Source organism: Muntiacus reevesi, chromosome 12, assembly GCF_963930625.1.
Source record: "Muntiacus reevesi chromosome 12, mMunRee1.1, whole genome shotgun sequence".
Lineage (NCBI taxonomy): Eukaryota > Metazoa > Chordata > Mammalia > Artiodactyla > Cervidae > Muntiacus > Muntiacus reevesi.
The window spans coordinates 68,094,579-68,113,420 of NC_089260.1; the positions used below are offsets into that span (position 1 = coordinate 68,094,579).

The 18,842-nt window shown below is 44.6% G+C and overlaps 1 protein-coding gene across 1 annotated transcript in view; it reads right to left on the reverse strand.

Annotated features, from left to right (window-relative positions):
• ADCY8 (adenylate cyclase 8) overlaps nucleotides 1-18,842 on the reverse strand; it is a 225,457-nt gene that overhangs the window by 13,569 nt on the left and 193,046 nt on the right. Inside the window, exons 13-14 of the mRNA XM_065902994.1 lie at nucleotides 13,431-13,509; nucleotides 5,431-5,589 (exon numbers count right to left, since the gene is read on the reverse strand). Coding sequence (XP_065759066.1) covers nucleotides 5,431-5,589; nucleotides 13,431-13,509 — 238 coding nt within the window. The remainder of the gene's footprint in view (nucleotides 1-5,430; nucleotides 5,590-13,430; nucleotides 13,510-18,842) is intronic.

Here is an 18,842-nt window from a genome sequence, read left to right on the forward strand (position 1 = left end):
GCCTGGACAATCCCATGGACAGAGGGGCCTGGCAGGCTATAGTCCAGGGGATTGCAAAGACTTGGATATTACTTATCGACTAAACAACAACAACAACAACAATTCTCTAACTCTGCTTCATCCACCCTCATAGAACATTAACATTAACATATAACTGTGTTACACATTCTTTCGTTTTAATGTCTGTTTTCCCAGAAAAACACGTGCCTCACATCAGGCAGGACTTTGTCTTCTTTATCCTTCTTTGTTTGAACCCCAGGATCTAGAATAACATGTGGCACATGGTTGACCCTCAAGAAATCCTTGGGGAATGAATGACTGAGTGAATAGGTGGGAGGTGGGGCTGGGAGTAGAAAGAAGTAATGATGACTCATATTTTCAGAAATAACAACAGCAAGAATCAGAGGGCTTGTAAAATGTGCCAGGCACCACTTAAGCCCTTTATGCGTAATAACTCATGCAAATGTTGTAACATAAAGTTGGGGGATCCTGTTCCTGTGGAGATGAGGAAAATGAGCTCTAGAGAGGTTCGCCTCTTGTTCATGGTCACAGAGTCGTGAGAGGAAGAGCCAGGACTGAAGTTCAGGCATCAGATTTTCAAATATACCAAATGGCTCTGCTCTCCTGAGCCCCGCTTACAGCCAGCCACACTGGGCACTTCATGCGTTCTCTCACCCAGTTTAATTCTCACACCAGTTCAGCAAGGCTGGTATTATTTCCTCCTCAGTTGGCTGACAGAATGGATTCAGAGAGGTTGTGTAAGCCGCCCTGGGTCATACCGATAGTTCGGGGCAGAGGTGGCACTTGTGCGGCACAGACTGTCCAGCACCTGAGACAGCTGCCCTGGGCACTGTCCTTTCGGAAGTTCTAACAGAGCCGGGATGAGTGAGCAGGTTTCCTGGGACTCAGCGAGCGCCTGCCTGACACTGCTGACCCAGCCCCGCTGGCCTGATCCGCAAGAGTCCCTGCCTGGCGTGCTGAGTGCTCTTCGAGGCCGAAAGTCGAGCGGAACAGCAGGAATGCCAGGACCTCTGCGCAGATGACTCAGCCGGAACAGACTCGGACAGGATGTTCCAGAGTGCGGCTCTGTCAACTGCCCTAGGTTTGGGTGGCTTGCATCATTCCTTGTCACCGTTCCCCCATCTCTGCCACTCACACCCTGACAGCAAAGTGCAGGAGAAGAAGCACAGCGTTTGGCTTGGAGGTTGTGCACACCTGGGCTTGAACTCCAGCTTTGTGACCTTGGGCAAAGTCCTTTACCTCTCAGAGCCTCAGTTTCTCCATCGATGAAATGGGGATAATCATTCTTACTGCCTTGCTGCCCGTATCTGTGAGCACTGCCCTCGCCTCTGAAAGCTGGGACCCAAAGTCATGAATGTCCCCAGGCAGATATTCACAGGTTTGTATCACAGTCAGATTTGTAGCAGGAGAAGAAGCTAAAAATGCCTCTTATGGAAACAGAGCATGAAATCGGGAATTCTTGCAGGCTATAGCTGTCCTGTCTCTGTCTGTCACCCCTTCACATGTTACACCACTCCGCCTGTGTCTCCTGCACACACACATGCACAGGCACATGTAGACACACACAAATACCAAGTTCTCCCACACATACGTTCATATTTCCATACACACAACCCAATCTTTCCAGATACCTACACAACATAAATCATGCCACACAGACATCTTCTATAACCATCACATACACACATACACACTCCCTCATCTTCCTGGGGCACCATGGGTAGCAGCACAGTAAGGAGTGACGTGGCATAGGTGGAAGAAATTTGAGGGACTGGATCAGAGCTGTGGCTTTGCTGAAATAAACAGAGGCACACCATGGACCTCGCTGAGCCCCAGTTTCTTCATCACTACTGTGGGGGTCACAGAACTCTCCTCTTCAGGTTGTGAATATGTGAAATGAAATATGTGAAAATGAAAGGTCATTTTCATCAATTGCCTGTCTCAGTACCTAGCACACAGTAGGTGTTCAGTAAATGATACGGCATCATAACGTGAAGTCCTCCAGGCAATGTGAAAACTTCCTCTATTTAAGCCTAGCCAAGTGCAAACTGTTTAAATATTTATAAAACCACAAATGAACTTGACAAGACTTTCTATTGAGAATGCCTTATCCATGTGATGAAGGCTGAGATGAGCCTGACCTTTATTTTGCTCAGTGGGGGTTTGGCTCGAATAATCGCTGATGACCTGGGGTCTGGGCATCTCTGGTTGGTTTCCTTAATTTCAGGATGAAGTCAGCCAGTGCATTCTTGTTCTTCCCCACTGGTTCCAAATATCTCCTTGTTTTGGTGTCTTGATTGACAGGTGGCTTTCCTTTCATTTCTTTGTGGGTCTTCCCTCCGAGGGCTCCAGTGTTCCATCTGCTCCTTCTGGTGGTCGCGGTTGATGCTCAGCGACATTTCGCTTTCTTGGCTTCCTCAAGAAGCTCTTGCAACAAAGTCTCTGACCTTAGGGAGCTCTGAGGAAACCAGGCTTGAACCCAATTCCAGAGAACTCCATCTGTTGAGGGTGTTTGGTGCCTTAATCTGCATCCAACAGACTCTCAAGGGCGTGAGTTCATCAGGAGTTGATTATTCAAGCAGCAGATGACTCATGCTCTTGGCTTCTCTCCCACTGGCCTTTTACAGAGGCTTGGATGGGAAATGGACCTTGTAGGTCTCTCTTAATTCTACCCTGAGGCAGGGGTCACAACCCCAAGTGTTTTCAGAGGTCCAGCAGGTAACATAGGTGTCAAGGTAGAGATGGATAAATTGGAGAGTCCATTCCAATGTCTAAAGGCATTGAATCTACCAATTAAAACAAAAAAGCAAAACAACCAACTGAGCACTGTCCCAGCCCACTGGCTTGCTGGTCAGATTTGTCTCAGAATCAGCCAGTCTGTGAGCTTTGTTCTGTGAGTTCTTCACCCCCTGTTTGACTCGGTTTGAAACTCTCTATTGGAAGGGTTGTCTTGGTCCGGTCTCCCAGACAACGGACCTTGCCTTTGTGGTGTCCTTGGCAAGGACTTTCCTCTCACCACTTAAAAAGCTTCAGCAAAGGAGCTCACCATTCTAGTTCATCCACAAGCCTTTAATGAGCAAGACCACGGGGTCCTGCACCAGGGCCCAAGGATCAGTGGTGGCCAAGGCTGATGTCCCTGCTCCTGTGGGTCTCACAGCCTGATGGCTCCGTCACCATAGGATTCTACAAAGTGCTGAACACAGAGATACCCCCGAGGGCCGTCCACGGCCTGGGTCTGCCCTCTGGAGTCTCACAGAGCAAGGTCGGTCCCTCTCATGCGATAACCCTTCAGGTCTTTAAGGGCATCTTTCATTTTCCTCTTGAGTTACTTTTTTCAACCAAATGGCTTGATTTTGTTTTTTTTCATTTCTCATCTTTCACATCTACTCCAGTATCGAGTCCTGTTGATTCCAACCTGTAAAGGTACCTAGGATTCATCCACTTCTATCTCACTGCTACATCTTAGGCCTCCCCATCAGACTCTTCCCTGGGCTATTTTAGGCTCTCCTAACTAGTTTCTGGTTTTGTGACTCTCTTATCCACACTCTATTAGCATTCGGTCAGATTAGGTAACACACTTTCCAAAGGCTCACACAGCCCTTAAAAGGGTGCCCCAAACCCTACCATACTCCTTAAGACCCAACTGCCAGGCCCTGGCCCCGGTTCTTCTTACATCACTCATCACTCTTCATCCTTGGAATGGGAAGTGTTCCAAATTCATGTCCCCCACACAACCTGGGCTTCCCATGTGGCTCAACTGGTAAAGAACCTGCCTGCAGTGTGGGAGATCTGGGTTCGATCCCTGGGTTGGGAAGATCCCCTGGAGAAGGGAAAGGCTACCCACTCCAGTATTCTGGCCTGGAGAATTCCATGGATTGTATAGTCCATGGGGTTGCAAAGAGTCAGACATGACTGAGCGACTTTCCCTTTCCCTTCCTTTCTTTCCACAACCTCAGAATGCGCCCTTATTTGGAAACGGGGTCTTTGCAAACGTGATTAAGCTAAGATGAGGTCGTATTGGAGAGAGAGAGAGAGTCCTAAATCTAATGACTTGTGTCCTCATATGAAAAGAAGACACATGCCCTTATAAGGAGGGGGAAGGCCATTTGACTAAGGCAGAGATTAGACTGATGTGGCCACAAGCCAAGGAGTGCTTGAGGCCACCAGAAGCTGGAAGAGGAGGCAGAATTCTTCCTAGAGACTTCAGAGGGAGCCTGGTCATGTTACTGCACTGAGTTCAGATTTCTGGCTGCCAGAACTGTGAGACAATACGCTTCTGTTGCTTTAAGTCATGCAGTAATTATTATAACGGCCTTGGGGAACCGAGACAATCCCCTAGCCTGGCCTTCCTGTTCCATGGGCATCCCAGGCTCATCCTCACCCCGTGTCTCTGCTTGTGCTGTTCTCTCTTTTGTGGATCGTCCTGCCTCTTCCTCACTCTCCTAGGATGACTTGGTCCTTCCTATCACTCAGTCACAGGTCAAGTGTGGGCATCTCCCCTGATCACACCTGTCCACGCCAGCTGCTACTAGCAGGTAACCTTTGTTCACCCATCAGAGCAGTGCCCTCACAGTGCGCTTTTGTACTGGGCTGTTATCTCTCTGCCCCCATTTGAATATAAGGTACACGATGGCAAGCCCTTGTCTAGTTAATCCTCCAGAAGCATCCCAGGGCCTTTTTGATGTTTATTGCACAGTCTGTGCCTGAGAAATATTTTTTGACTGTTTGTTGTGACTCAGATACCAGGAAGGTTTAGTTTGCTTTGCTTAGACAAGGCTGCCCTTTTGTGGTCAAAGGCTAAGGCTTACTTCACTTGCTGTAGTGTCTTCAGGCTTCATCCATGTTGTAGCATGTATCAGAATTTACTTCCTTCCAAAGACTGAACAACATTCCACTGCATGTATAGACACAACATTCCACTGTACGTACAGACACAACATTCCACTGTACATATAGACCCCATTTCCCTTATCCATTTATCTTTTGATGGAGTCTTGGATGATCCCAACATTCTGCTATTATAAATAATGTTGCTATGAATATGAATGTGCAGAGCTATTTCTTTGTGACTCTACTTTCAGTCGTGTTGGTTACACAACCCCAAAGTGGAATTGTTGGATTTATATATATATATATGCACACACACACACACACACACACACACACACACATCTATGTAAAACTTTAAAACTCCAACTCAGTCTTGCACTAGTGAACTTATTACATGCATCTTACAGATGAGGTACCAGAAGCTGGGGAGGCCACACGTGTGTTTCAGAGTGCTGGGGAGTGGGCCTGGCCTCCACGCTCAGGTGAGGACAGTGGGGCCCTCTGGGCGCCTGGGATCAGGGTGTCCCGCCGCAGCCCTCCCGCGGCCGCCCGTCCTGGGGCGGACGGGCCCAGGCTCACCTCGTTGTCCCGGTCCTTCTCCAGGAAGTGGCGGGCCACGTGGCTGGGCAGGATGTTCCGCAGCATGTTCTCGTTGTGCTCCCGCAGCTCCTTCATCTCGTTGATCTCCTCCTTGGCCTGGACTCGCCACAGGAAGTCCAGGCGGGCCGTGTACTCCAGCTGCGGTTCAGGGGACAGAAGCGGAGGAAGGGGTTCAGACACACGTCTGTGGGAGGTGGACAGGGCTTCTCCCAAACCCTCTGCACATGGAACAGAACCCAAGCCAAACATTTCGGGAGGCCTTTGCCTGACACCAGGAGACCGGAAGATGAGTAGCTTTTACGGGGCCGTGTGCCTCCCGTTCCGAGCACTGCGGCACCTGGGATTTTGTCGTCGTTTCTTTCCTCCACTGTACACTGCAGGTGCTGTGAGGTCAGGGTTCTCCCCCCCGTTCAAATCACATCCTTGCCATATAAAAACTTTCCTGGCACAGGGCTGGTGTTCCACTAATATTTCTTAATTCGACAAACAAATTACAGTAGTAAAAGCAGCTAGCACGTAGGCTGTGCTCATCAGATGGTGCCAGGAACTGTTCTAAGGAATATACATATATTAACGCCTTTAATCTATACAACAAGGACTTCCCAGTGGCTCAGTGGTAAAGAATCCCCCTGCAGTGCAGGAGACATGGGTTCAATCCCTGGGTCAGGAATTATTTAGGAAGTTGTAGGGAGAACATATGGCTCACAGTAGGTATTTAATACCTATAAGTTCCCTCTTCTCTTAAAATCCTGTTTGTTTTTTAATTTTAAAAAATTGTTACTCTTTCTTAAAAACTTTATCTTTTGTATTGATATTTCAGGTGAACAGCAAAGGGACTCCACCATACAAATACATGTATGCACCCTTCCCCAACTTCTCTCATCGTAGCATTTCTTTTCACTGGAAAGTGGACAGTTTCCTTTCTAAAAAATCTCACAAACCATATTTATGAGGGCTTTTGGTAATGTCATTATTTCAAAGTCTTTAACTGTTGAAATGAACAATATGTTGCACCATTTAACACATGGTTAGACGCCCTGAATTCAAGAGCTTAAAAAAATTCAGCTAGTTCTTTTCTTTGTCTTATGTGCAAGTCTCAGTGGATGGCAAAAGTATGAAAAGGCAGAGGTGCAAGGTTATTCTTTCAGCAGAATTTCTAATAGCAAAAGCTGGAAACAATCCAAGTGCTCATTTTGCTGGTTGAATAAACTTATATATGGCTATAAAAAGAAATGAAGAATATTTCTCTCTATGTACTTTGATGGGTTGGTATCTAAGGCGGAGAAATATATTCACAGTTTGTCATTATTGATCTAAGGAAAGGGGATATCTATATATATCTCTCTCCACATATATATATTTATTTATTTATTAAAAATTGAAGTACAAAAACATAAAAAATAATTACAAGGAGATGAGAAAGGTGGGGTGAAGGAATAGGGATACATTTAAACTTTAAAAATTATATCTTGTTTTATAAACCTGACTTTTGAATCATGGAAATATTTTACATAATTATGAAACTGGATGGAATTTTTAAAAGCTCAAACAAAGAAGCAAACCTACAAGTATAACCACACAGAGAATAATTATTCCAAATGTCTTTAACACAATAATTTGAAGGCACATTCGTGGAGAGACATATTCTAAGACTAAAAAGAGCTCAACAAAAATCTTCAAAGTGTTTACAACAATCACCTGGTAGATGGTGGTGTCTGTGGTATTATTGTTACATTACTGTGGTTTGGAAAAGACTCTTGAGAGTCCCTTGGACTGCAAGGAGATCAAGCCAGCCAAGTACTAAAGGAAATCAGTCCTGAATATACATTGGAAGGACTGATGCTGAAGCTGAAGCTCCAATACTTTGGCCACCTGAGGCAAAGAACTGACTCATCAGAAAAGACCCTGATGCTGGGAAAGATTGAAGGCAGGAGGAGAAGGGAATGACAGACGGCAAGATGGCTGGATGGCATCACCGACTCAATAGACATAAGTCTGAGCAAGCTCTGGGGGTTGGTGATGGACAGGGAAGCCTGGTGTGCTGCAGTCCATGGGGTTGCAAAGAGTTGGACATGACAGCAACTGAACTGAACTGATTGTATCTGAGGGGCTTCCTTGGTGGCTCAGACAGTAAGGAATCTGCCTGCGCTGTGGAAGACCTGGGTTCCGTCTCTGGGTTGGGAAGATTCCCTGGAGAAGGGAGTGGCTACTCACTCCAGTATTCTTGCCTGAAGAATTCCACGGACAGAGGAGTCTGGTGGGCATGGGACATGTCTGGGGGCATGTGACCCCATGGAGGTCCATGGGCTCACAAAGAGGTGGACATGACTGAGCGGCTAATACTTTCACTTGCATTGTATCTGAGTTGCAAGATAAAGCAAATGAATAATCCTTTTCAACTTTTTGTATTCTGATTTCCCTTCCCAAACCATTTAGGAACTGGCTATATGAAAACAGTGCCAAGGGTTTGTGTGCCCTCAAAATTCATATTTTGAACTCTTAACCCTAAAAGTGATGGTATTAGGAGGTGGGGCCTTTGGGAGGTGTTTAGGGCATGAGGTTGGAACCCTCATGAATGGGATTAATGTCTGTAAAAGAGATCCCAGAGATGTCCCTGTGCCTTCTGCCATGTGAAGATGTAGTGAGAAGATGCCTGTGAACCAGGACGCGGGCCCTCCTCACCAGACACTGAATCTGCCAGCACCTTGGTCTTGGACTTCCTATCCTCTACTGGGAGAAATAAATTTATGAGTTTATAAAAGAAAAAAGAAAAGAGCACCAACAGAACTAACAAACATTGTTTATATGTTTTCTGCCAGGCTCTTAACACAGAATGATAATTAACACGGACTAAGTCCTTGTCTTGAACTGGGCACTGTACTTAGCATTTCAAACATACTGAAAGTCTTTTAATCACACTATGGCTCAACAAAGCAGGTACTTTTTTATGCCTGTTTGATAGCTGAGGAAACGGAAGCACAGGAAGGTGAAGTCAGGTGCCCAAGGTTTCACAAATAGTGGCTGGGCTTTGAACTCAGGGCATTTGAACTCCAAGCTGTGATTCTTAACCCCTGTACTCTATGAACATGACTTCATTCAGCTGTTCTCCAACGCTTGATAGGTAACTATTAGACTTTTCCTTTTGCAGGTAAAGAAATGTCAGGTCTGAGAGGTTGAGCATCTCAAGGTCACCTATTCTTCCAGGAACCTTGCTGGGATGCAAATTTAATTATTTGGTCCCAAGGCTTGGGTCTTTCTAAGCTGCACAATCCCAGTGCCTATCTTTATCAGACCCGGAAGTAAGCAACTAGAGACATGACCTCATTAATCTCTATCTCTGTGCATGGGTGTGACGTCCTCTGCTCTGAAAGGAGAGCTGAGGCCAAGCCTAAACCTCAGGGCTGCAATGAATCAGGCACGAGTTGGGAGGCACCTGGCTGTCTGCTCTCTTCTGTCCAATGTTCGGGATGTTCACCTGCCTCGGAGGAGGAGGAAGTGTTTGGCGTATCGCTTTCACATATGTGCAGAATGAGAATTCCCAATTATTCGGTTGCATAACCGTCTCCGTCACTCTGGAGATGTAAAATTACACACGCTCCCACCGGGATGCTGCTGTGTACCGGCATCAGTGGGGATTACTCAGGCTTCAGTAAAAATAGAGGGCCTCTGAGTCACCAGGGAGCACAGTGGGAGCAGGTAGCAGACTCAGGCGTGGACGGACTTGATCCGGATGAACAGGATGCTGATGGGCGTCATGAAATGATGCTCGAGGTGATGCAGTTCTGCAGAAAGGTACCCTCTAACAGATAGGCAGCACCACGTGGTGGAGAGGGCGTGGACCGAGAAGTTGGATGGAGCATTTGCATCCCTGTTTCTGTCTGGTTCTCCTTGACTTTGTGACCTCAAGTGACTTGAGTCTCTGCTGCTGCCTTGGGACCAGATGGATGATAACGCTTTCTCCGTTTGTCTCAGACTCTTGCTTCCAAAGTAAACTATTAATAGCTCACGATGTTTGAGCACTTACTCTAAGTGCAAATCACTGGCAGAAGTGAATTATAATTATATTCTCAAATAATACTACAAAAAAACCTACAGAAACTGTTACTATCATACCCACTTTATAGGTGAGAAAACAGAGACACAGAAAGTTAGATAAATGACTGAAGGTCACATATCTACTGAGTGGCAGAGTTGGGATTTGAATAGTATCTACCCCACTCCAAAGGTTACATCTGTAACTGCTACAGTTATGGGATGTAGTTATGTCATTTTAAAACCTTTTGAGGGACTTCCCTGGCGGTCCACTGGTTAAGACTGCTTTCCAATGCAAGGGGGGCAGGTTTAATCCCTGGTCGGGGAACTAACATCCCACATGACTTGCAGTCAAAAAAACGAAAGCGTGAAACAGAAACAATATTGTAGCAAATTCAATAAAGCCTTTAGAAATGATCCACATTTAAAAAATCTCTTAAAAAACCTTTTGAAGATTAAAAATAAAAAAGAAAATAATCAGATATCACTTAAGTACTCAGACCCTCACTATTCACTTACTTGCTCTTTATTCAGATTCTTCATGAGATGAGGTTATCTGCTTTTGCAGGATAAATGGAAAATAGAGTAAACTAAATCAGAATTTCAGAAGGGCTTTGTGGAGGCACTAAGAGGCACAGAGTAATCCTTAAGGTGACAGGGAAGGTAGAAACAGCCTTCCTATTTTAGAATGAGGACTCCCTCCCCATTCTGAACTTATGCTCTCTTAGCATAAGAGAATTCTCTGAGAATTTCTCACTTGTCAGTTTAAAACCCGCGTGATGGAGAATACATACACTTTTCTATAGGATTGCCTTGTCTGATTCTGTCTTCACAGCCCTCAAATGGCTTGTCATTTGCATGTCAGACGAAGAATTTCTCCCCTGTGACTAGAAGCCATCAGGAGGTGGAGGACATGATCCCAGCTCTTACAGAACACCAGAAAGACCTAAGTAGGGGGATTCTGCCAATGGCCAGACTTTGACCTTTGGCTTAGTGTTTCAGCTGAAACTGAAGGGCAAGGTAAGGTCAAATTGCAGGACTGAATGCCCTTGGTGTCGTGAAGATACACAGACAGTGCCTTTTGTTTTTCCCCCGATCGAGAAAGTGGAAAGGTGGGCTCTGGAGACAGATCTGGGGTTGAATTATACTTTTCTCACTTTCTAGCTCAGTACCCTGACTGCCTTCATCTGTAAAATAGGATCCATCATAACGACCATTCAGGTTGTTGAGATGATTCAATAATACAATGAAGTGCCAGACACATAGTAGGAGGCCGATACAAGCTAACTCTTGCCTCCTTTTCTTCGATTGCCAAGTTTAGTCATTTTGTCCCCCTGAGTACATTTTACCATCGGCTTCCCAGGTGGTTCAGCGGTGAAGAATACACCTGCCAAGCAGGGGACTCAATTTCGATTGCTGGGTTGGGAAGATCCCCTGGCAACCTACTACTCCAGTTTTCTTGCCCGGGAAATCCGTGGACAGAGGAGCCTGGTGGGCTATAGCCCACAGGGTCACAAAAGAGTCAGACATGAGTTCATGACTAAACAACATGTTACCATCCCGCTTTATTACAAATAACTTTATGTATGTATCTCTAGCTTCCTGGGGTTTATGGCTGTTTCATCCCTGGTTTCTCAGGATTCGTTACCTCCCTGTCTCCATGGTAATTTCTCAGTGGTATGTTTCTATTTCTACTCTGGCTGATAGTCTTGTTTTTTTCCTTTCCTGATTACTTTTTTTTTTTTTGAAGTACACGCACAGAGAGACAGGCTGGGATCCAGAGCACAGCAGTGAAGCAGACAGGGCCTGGCTCTAGCAGAAAGTGATGAGTGTTGCTGCATTCATGGCCTGCGTCCTCATGGAGAAATCCTACTGGCTGTGGAGAACAGGTGACATCTCTCGGGTGAGGTCTGGTATGATGCTCCATGCAGAATAATTTCCTGCTTCTCTGACTCTTGCAGTCCTTGGACAAGGCTGGTTCACTCAGCACATCCCACCTTGCATTATTTAGGGTCCACTCTCCTCTAGGAGACAGGAAGCCTTGGGGCTAGGGACGGGGTTTTGTACGACGATATCCACGGTGCCCGCCCCAGATCCTGGCAGATGGGGAAGTGGCATCAATACTCTAGGCACTTTATCTACTCAGGACAAATCAATGATGAAGTGCCTCCTCTATCTCTGAAAGGCAGCGCTCAAAATGCTACATACAATCATCTCAAATGATTCTTCAAAACAGCCCTAGTCAGGAATTACTATCTTATTGTAAAGAAGAGGAGGCAGAGAGTCAGGGAGAAGGCCACAAACTTCTTGGAGGCAGGGTGGGATTGGAACCTTGGTTAGGATGGTCCTCAAGCCCGATTGGGAGTTTGGAGTAGACATGTACCTGTGTGCGTGCATGCCAAGTTGTTTCAGTCATATCCTACTCTGTGTGACCCTATGGACTGTAGTTTTCCAGGCTCCTTTGTCCATGGGATTCTCCAGGCAAGAATACTGGAGTCAGTTGCCATACCTTCCTCCAGGGGATCTTCCCGACCCAGAAATCGAACACACATCTCTTATGTCTCCTGCATTGGTGAGTGGGTTCTTTACCACCCAGATGACATGTACAAATACCTATATTTAAAATAGGTAACCAACAAGGAAGAAGGAAACGGCAACCCACTCCAGTATCCTTGCCTGGAAAAGTCTGTGGACAGGGGAGCCTGGCGGGCTATACAGTCCATGGAATTGCAAAAAGGTCAGACATGACTTAGCAAACAAACAACAATTGTACAGCACAGAGAACTTTGCTTCATACTCTCTGCATGTTGTGTGTGTGTGTTAGTTGCTCAGCCATGTCTGATTCTTTGTGATCCTGTGGACTGTAGCCTACCAGACTCCTCTCTCCATGGGATTCTCCAGGCAAGAATATTGGAGTGGGTTGCCATTTCCTTCTCTGGAGGATCTTTCCAACCCAAGGCTTGAACCTGTGTCTCCTGAGTTGCAGGCAGATTCTTTACTATCTGAACTCAATACTGTATAATAACCTAAATGGGAAAAGATTTTGAAAAAGAAGAGAGAGATATATATATATAACTGAATCACTTTGCTGTACATCTGAAACTAACATAACATTTTGACTCAACCATACTCCAATAGAAAATAAAAATTAAAAAAAATGCCAAAACACAAAATCCCCAAACCTGAATGTTTACCTTATTTACACAACTTCCATTGTTAATGTTTAGTTGCTAGGTTGTGTCGGACCCTTTGCAACACCATGGACTGTAGCCCGCCAGGCTCCTCTATCCATGGGATCTCCCAGGCAAGAATACTTGAGTGGGTTGCCATTTCCTTCCCTAGGGGATCTTCCTGATCCAGGGATCGAACCTGTGTCTTCTACACTGACAGGAAGAATCTTTGCCACTGTCCCACCAGGTCGACTTCCATAGTAATAGTATTATCCAGGCAACAGAACTGGGAGAGATCCCAGTTGGCCTTAGCCAGAAATTGAAAGCTCTTTTTTTATTTTTTTTCCTTATAATAGTTTCACTGAAAGAGATACATCTAAAAGGAATGAAAACCATATTGCTCTCCAAATCATCTCCATCTTAGTTTTTTATTAAGTGTTCCATACTAGGAATTGCTTTGTTAAGAATCACAACTTGCTGGGAATTCCCTGGCCGTCCAGTGGTTAGGACTCAGCGCTTTTAATTACCGGGGCCTACGTTCAAACTCTGGTTAAGAAGCTAAGATCCCACAAGCCATGCATGGCTCCGCCAAGAGGGGGCAAAAAAAAAGGAAAGAAACAAAAGAAAATAAAAGAAGAAGAAAAAGAAGAATCGCTACTTGCTGCAAGTTACTAAAAGTCATTTACCACAGAGATGAGTGGTGGCCCCCCAGCCCAATTTTATGGCAGCAGGAAATACCAGGTAATCACAGGCAGTCAGAGGAAAATGTCAGATTACCTGCTGTCCATGGTAGAACACAGCGAGAAGGAACATGGCCATTAGCAGTAGTGATGCTTCCTTGGTCCCCAGGAAATCTCTGCCAGGAGAAAAAATGCAAATAGTGGCATGGTTATTGACAACTATGAAGGGACTTCAAGGAGACCCATTATGAAACAGAGATTCAGAGTGGAGTGGGATAAAAAGAAAGGAGCAGTTGTTTTCTGAGCTCCCACTATATGATAGGGGCTCTTTGAAGTCCTCCACATAGGCTAATCGGAAACCAGTTGACCCGAAAGGCTACAAGGTCATGAAGGTCATACCTGGTGGAAGACTCCAGAATCTAGCATCAGACAAGGCAGTCTCATTAATAATGATGTCTTCTATTGCAAAAAGTTTTTTTTAAATTTCAAGGAACTCTTACACTTTCTTGTCACAAAGGTCCACATGAAGACAGACAGGCACATTGGACTTGCTATGTGGCAGTACCTGTTCTAAGTGCTCTAAGAATAACACTTCAGTTCAGTTCAGTTCAGTCGCTCAGTCGTGTCTGACTCTTTGCGACCCCATCAATCGCAGCATTGGAAAAGACCCTGATGCTGGGAGGGATTGGGGGCAGGAGGAAAAGATAACACTTAGGTTTTTATAAAAAATCTTATTGCAATTTTGGGCACTGTTGTTCTCCTTTACAATCTCTTTTCTGCATGGCTGCTAGAGTTTTGTTTTTTTAATACCACAAAAGCCAGAAAGATCCAGGGCAAGAACAAAAGAGGGCAACAGAAGACGAGGTGGTTTGATGGCATCACTGACTCAATGAACATGAGTTTGAGCAAACTCCAGGAGATGGTGAAGGACAGAGGAACCTGGCATGCTGCAGCCCTTGGGGTCGCAGAGTCAGACATGACTTAGTGACTGAACAACAACAAAACCAGATCACATCACTCCTTTGTTTTATAGCTTCCCAACCAAGCATACATACACTCAGAACTCATTCAGAGGTAACTTGACTCTGATGTGTTAAAGGACACAGTGAGGCCATCAGAGATGAGACGCAGGGCTCAGAGAGAGCAGAATGGGCACAAATATGGCAGCACCCAGGCCATCTCCAGCCTTCCCTGTTCTATTCTCCCTGGAGACTAGCAGGAGTAGCATGGGGCTCAGGGAAATGACAGCATGAACTCAGCTGCCAAGGCCAGCTTTTCACCTAGCTTTACACTAAAAGACCCTTCCAGCTTACACAGGGCCAGACCCAGTCCAGCTCTCCAGGCAGAACGGAGACTCGGGAATGGAAATGTGCTTTCTCTTGGGGAGATACTGTGCGCATGGGGACCCAGGGCTCCGAGGAACTCTGTAGGCTGCAACAAGATGCAGATTCGTGAATTCCTAGTTCCATCTGCTTTTTCTTGGAGATAAGATGCTAATAATAGATGAAACTCATTATTACATCTCTTTTCTGTAGCCCCAATGATGCACATAATTATTGACCATCTACTGTGTACCGGGCATATGCTAGGATACAGAACTGAAGAAGATACCTTGCCTTTGCCCTAAATACAGTTCAGTAAAGGAAAGAGTTAGACAGATGATTTCATAACATGGTACATCCCATAGTAAGGATATACCCTGGTTGCCATGGGAATATAAGGGAAGAGAAAGTAAACTAGGCTGGATATTCAGGTGAGACTCAAGAGCTGAATACTAAAGGCTGATAAGAGTCCATCCTAAAGGAGATCAGTCCTGAATGTTCATCTGAAGAACTGATGCTGAAGCTGAGACTCCAATACCTTGGCCACCTGATGCGAAAAGCTGACTCATTTGAAAAGAGCCTGATGCTGGGAAAGATTGAAGGTGGGAGGAGGGGATGACAGAGGATGAGATGGCTGGATGGCATCACCAACTTGATGGACATGAGTTTGGATAAGCCCCGGGAGTTGGTGATGGACAGGGAGGCCTGGTGTGCTGCAGTCCATGGGGTCGCAAAGAGTTGGACACAACTGAGCGACTAAACTAAACTGAACTGAAGAGTTTGGGAGGAAAAGGGGGGAGCGGAGTCTATAGGTATAAGACATAGATCTTACTTAGCTAGCAGCTGGTTTACAAGCCTGTAGTGCAGGGAGGATAAATAAATACCATACCTCCAGTCTGAGGCCACACGCAGACTCAGCAGGAGAGAGTGCTCAGATCTGCTGAGCCGTACAGCTTACAGCTGGACTGTAGGTCATGTATTGTCATCCAGAATTTTAGGGGCTAGGATTCATTCATTCATTTGGTCACAGTCACCATAGTGCTGAGCACAGGGACATACTAACGGGACCCTTTTTTCATGTCACAATTCTCTGGCCTTTCAAGCTTGTGGACACCTGACAAAATCAATTCACAAGCTTTATACTCATGCAGACCCAGCTTCCAATCTCAGTTCTGCTACTGACCAACGGTTTGCCTTTGGACAAGCTACTTAATACCTCTGAGCCTCAGTTTGTTGCCTTGTGAAGGACACTAACTTCATTTACCTCCTTAATTGTGAGAAATAATTGACCAAATCTTGGCAACATATATGCTTGGCATGTACTCTCTTTATCCCTTAAAGTTACCAGTACATCAACTTGCTCCTAGTGGTGGTATTTTACAAAATCACTCATTCACATGGCATAGATTGACTGGGACGTGTCCTATGTTTAGCTCCTCATGAATATAGCCTGAACTGCTGCCCTGACTGGCACTTCTGATATGCTTTCCTTTCTGATGCAGAAGAATTTTTAAAGCTCAGCAACTTATCACATAAAACATACCCTCAAGAGAAAACGTAAATACATCTTGAATCATTGTGAAAGTAGTGGTTGACTAAAAATAGAAAGATGACTAGATCACATTTGGAAAAAAAGTAAAGGAAAATTATGAACATTTGTTAAGTCTTCAGGATGTACTTCAAATGGAAAAAATATGGCCTAAGTAGACTACATAATATGCACAGTAAGTTAGCCAGGCCAAAGAACATACAGAAAAAATTGTGATTTGAAAGGATTTTTTTTTTCTTTGTAATTTTGGTGACTATTTGAAGAACTTCCAAAGAGAGCCAAATGGCTGAAATTTGTACAAAACTGTAATACTTTGCCAGATATTAAGTGGCAGAGACATGAAACCAAGGGCATTTTGAACTAACTTATTTGTATTAACAAAATTACTGAATTGATAGTATCCTCACCCTATACTCATAAAAAAGGACATAATTAAGTGAAAGCACATGTAGAATAATGTGATCCTCAGGGCTACCACAATCTTCAGAGACCATCTTATCTGATATCTCATAAAATTAATATTTAATTTGAGCATTAATCATTGCAGAGTACTCATACTAGTTGTAGTGAAATCGGAAGCTAATACAAATTCACAAATAAAAAAAAAATAAAAATTGTTCTTCAGCCTATCACCCAGAGAAAACAATGATTAGTATTTTGGAATCAGCTCAATGTCATTTCCTTTTCCTTCATGCAAAAATATATTTATGTTTACAAATTTAGAATCAGAGGGTTCAGGCTGCTCTGTAACATATTTTTGCACTTAGTATGTATTATGAAAATAATTCTATGTAATTAAATACTACACAATGTGAATTTAATGTATCCATCCAATTCCATATTATGTGTGCCATATATCATATGATGGTCCTTGCAAGCCCTTTAATTACTGGTTGAAGAATAAGCCCAGAAAGAATAAGATGCTTGTTCAAGGTCAAACAGCTGATTTGTGTCCCAGGATGAGGATTCACATCTCAGGCACCAAGTCAGAGCATTAGCCATTGCGCATCTGATGCCAAATTTTAATGCTGCAATTAGTTCCCATTTCCCCTTGTGAAACCCAAAATAAACCAGCCAGTTTGAATTTATCTTTTATTCTGTTGCCATACTAATGACTGCATTTGCTTAGCACTGATTTTATGTCATACCTCTAATAACACTTTGCGTACATTGCCTGCTTTAATTGTCACAGCAACACTTAAAATATTATTCTCCCTATTCTAGTAAAGCAGAAACTGAGACTCAGATGTTAAATGAGACACTCTAATTCATAAATCCAGTGAATGATGAAGGCTGACTATCAATGCACATCTCAGTGATGCTTTTTCAGTAAGTTCCCACGGCTTTCTAACATGCACTTACTTATAATTACTTGCTTCTAAGCTCCTTATCCCAGATGGTTCAGTAGTAAAGAACCTGCCTGCCCATGTAGGAGACGAAAGAGGCAGTGGATTCAATTCCTGGGTCAGGATGATCCCCTGGAGGAGGGCATGGTAACCCACTCCAGTATTCTTGCCTAGAGAATCCGGTGGAGAGAGGAGCCTGGAGGGCTATAGTCCATAGGGTTGCAAAGAGTCAGACATGACTGAAGCGATTTAGTAGGCAAACTCCTTGCAGTATCTTGTTCATCTGTGAATTTGCAGAACCTACCAAAGCCCATAGCAAAGGTTATGACACTTAAGTTCAGAAGCAAATTCTCCTGATGGTTAGGGGAGCACCTGGTTTGTGAGCACGTGAATGTGTGTTCAGTTGCTCAGTTGTTTGTGACTCTTTGCAACCCCATGGAATGTAGCCCGCCAGGCTCCTCTGTTCATGAAACTTCCCAGGCAAGAGTACTGGAGTGGGTTGCCATGCCCTCTCCAGGGGATCTTCCCACCCACAGGACCAAACCCACATCTCTTGTGTCTCCTGCATTGGCAGGTAGATTCTTTACTACTGAGCCATCCAGGAAATCATAGGGTGTAGGTAGGTGAAACTTAGCTTACTGTGAACTAGTGGTGTAATATGATCCCAAATTAACTACTATTTCCATCAGTCACTCATTCATTTCATTCAACAAGCATTTAATTGGACACTTGCTGCCAGATACTCCACTAAGTGCCAAAATTATGAACATGGGTAATGGCCCTTGCCCTTAAAAGCTCCTATTCTAACAGAGGAGGAAGATATGGAAATTAATGATTACAATCAGTCTAATGATAAGTGCAATGATAAAAAATTATATGCATAGATTAGAAAATGAGGAATGATCAAAGAGGGCTTCATGGAGGAGGTGGTCTTGAGCATGATGGGTTGGCAAGGGGGAAGAAAGTGCAGAGGCTCATGTGGGCAATGGCACATGGTTTCCCATGGCTAGAATGTGAGATCTAAACAGTGACCTGTGGAGTTGTAGGAGATAAGGTAGGAGTCATCAGTGGGACTCCAGGGAGGGTTTTGAAGTTCTTGACAAACAAGTTGAACTTTTCTCTCCTTAGAGGTAACAATGGGCCCCTTAAGGATTTTAAGAAAGATAATGAGTTGACCAGATGGCTTTGAGGAGGATGCCTTGAGAGGGCAGCTTAGGAGATCAGGTATGGTACAACAGTCCAGAGATGAAAGCAGGGATATTTCTAAGAATAGCAGTATTTGTGCTATAGAA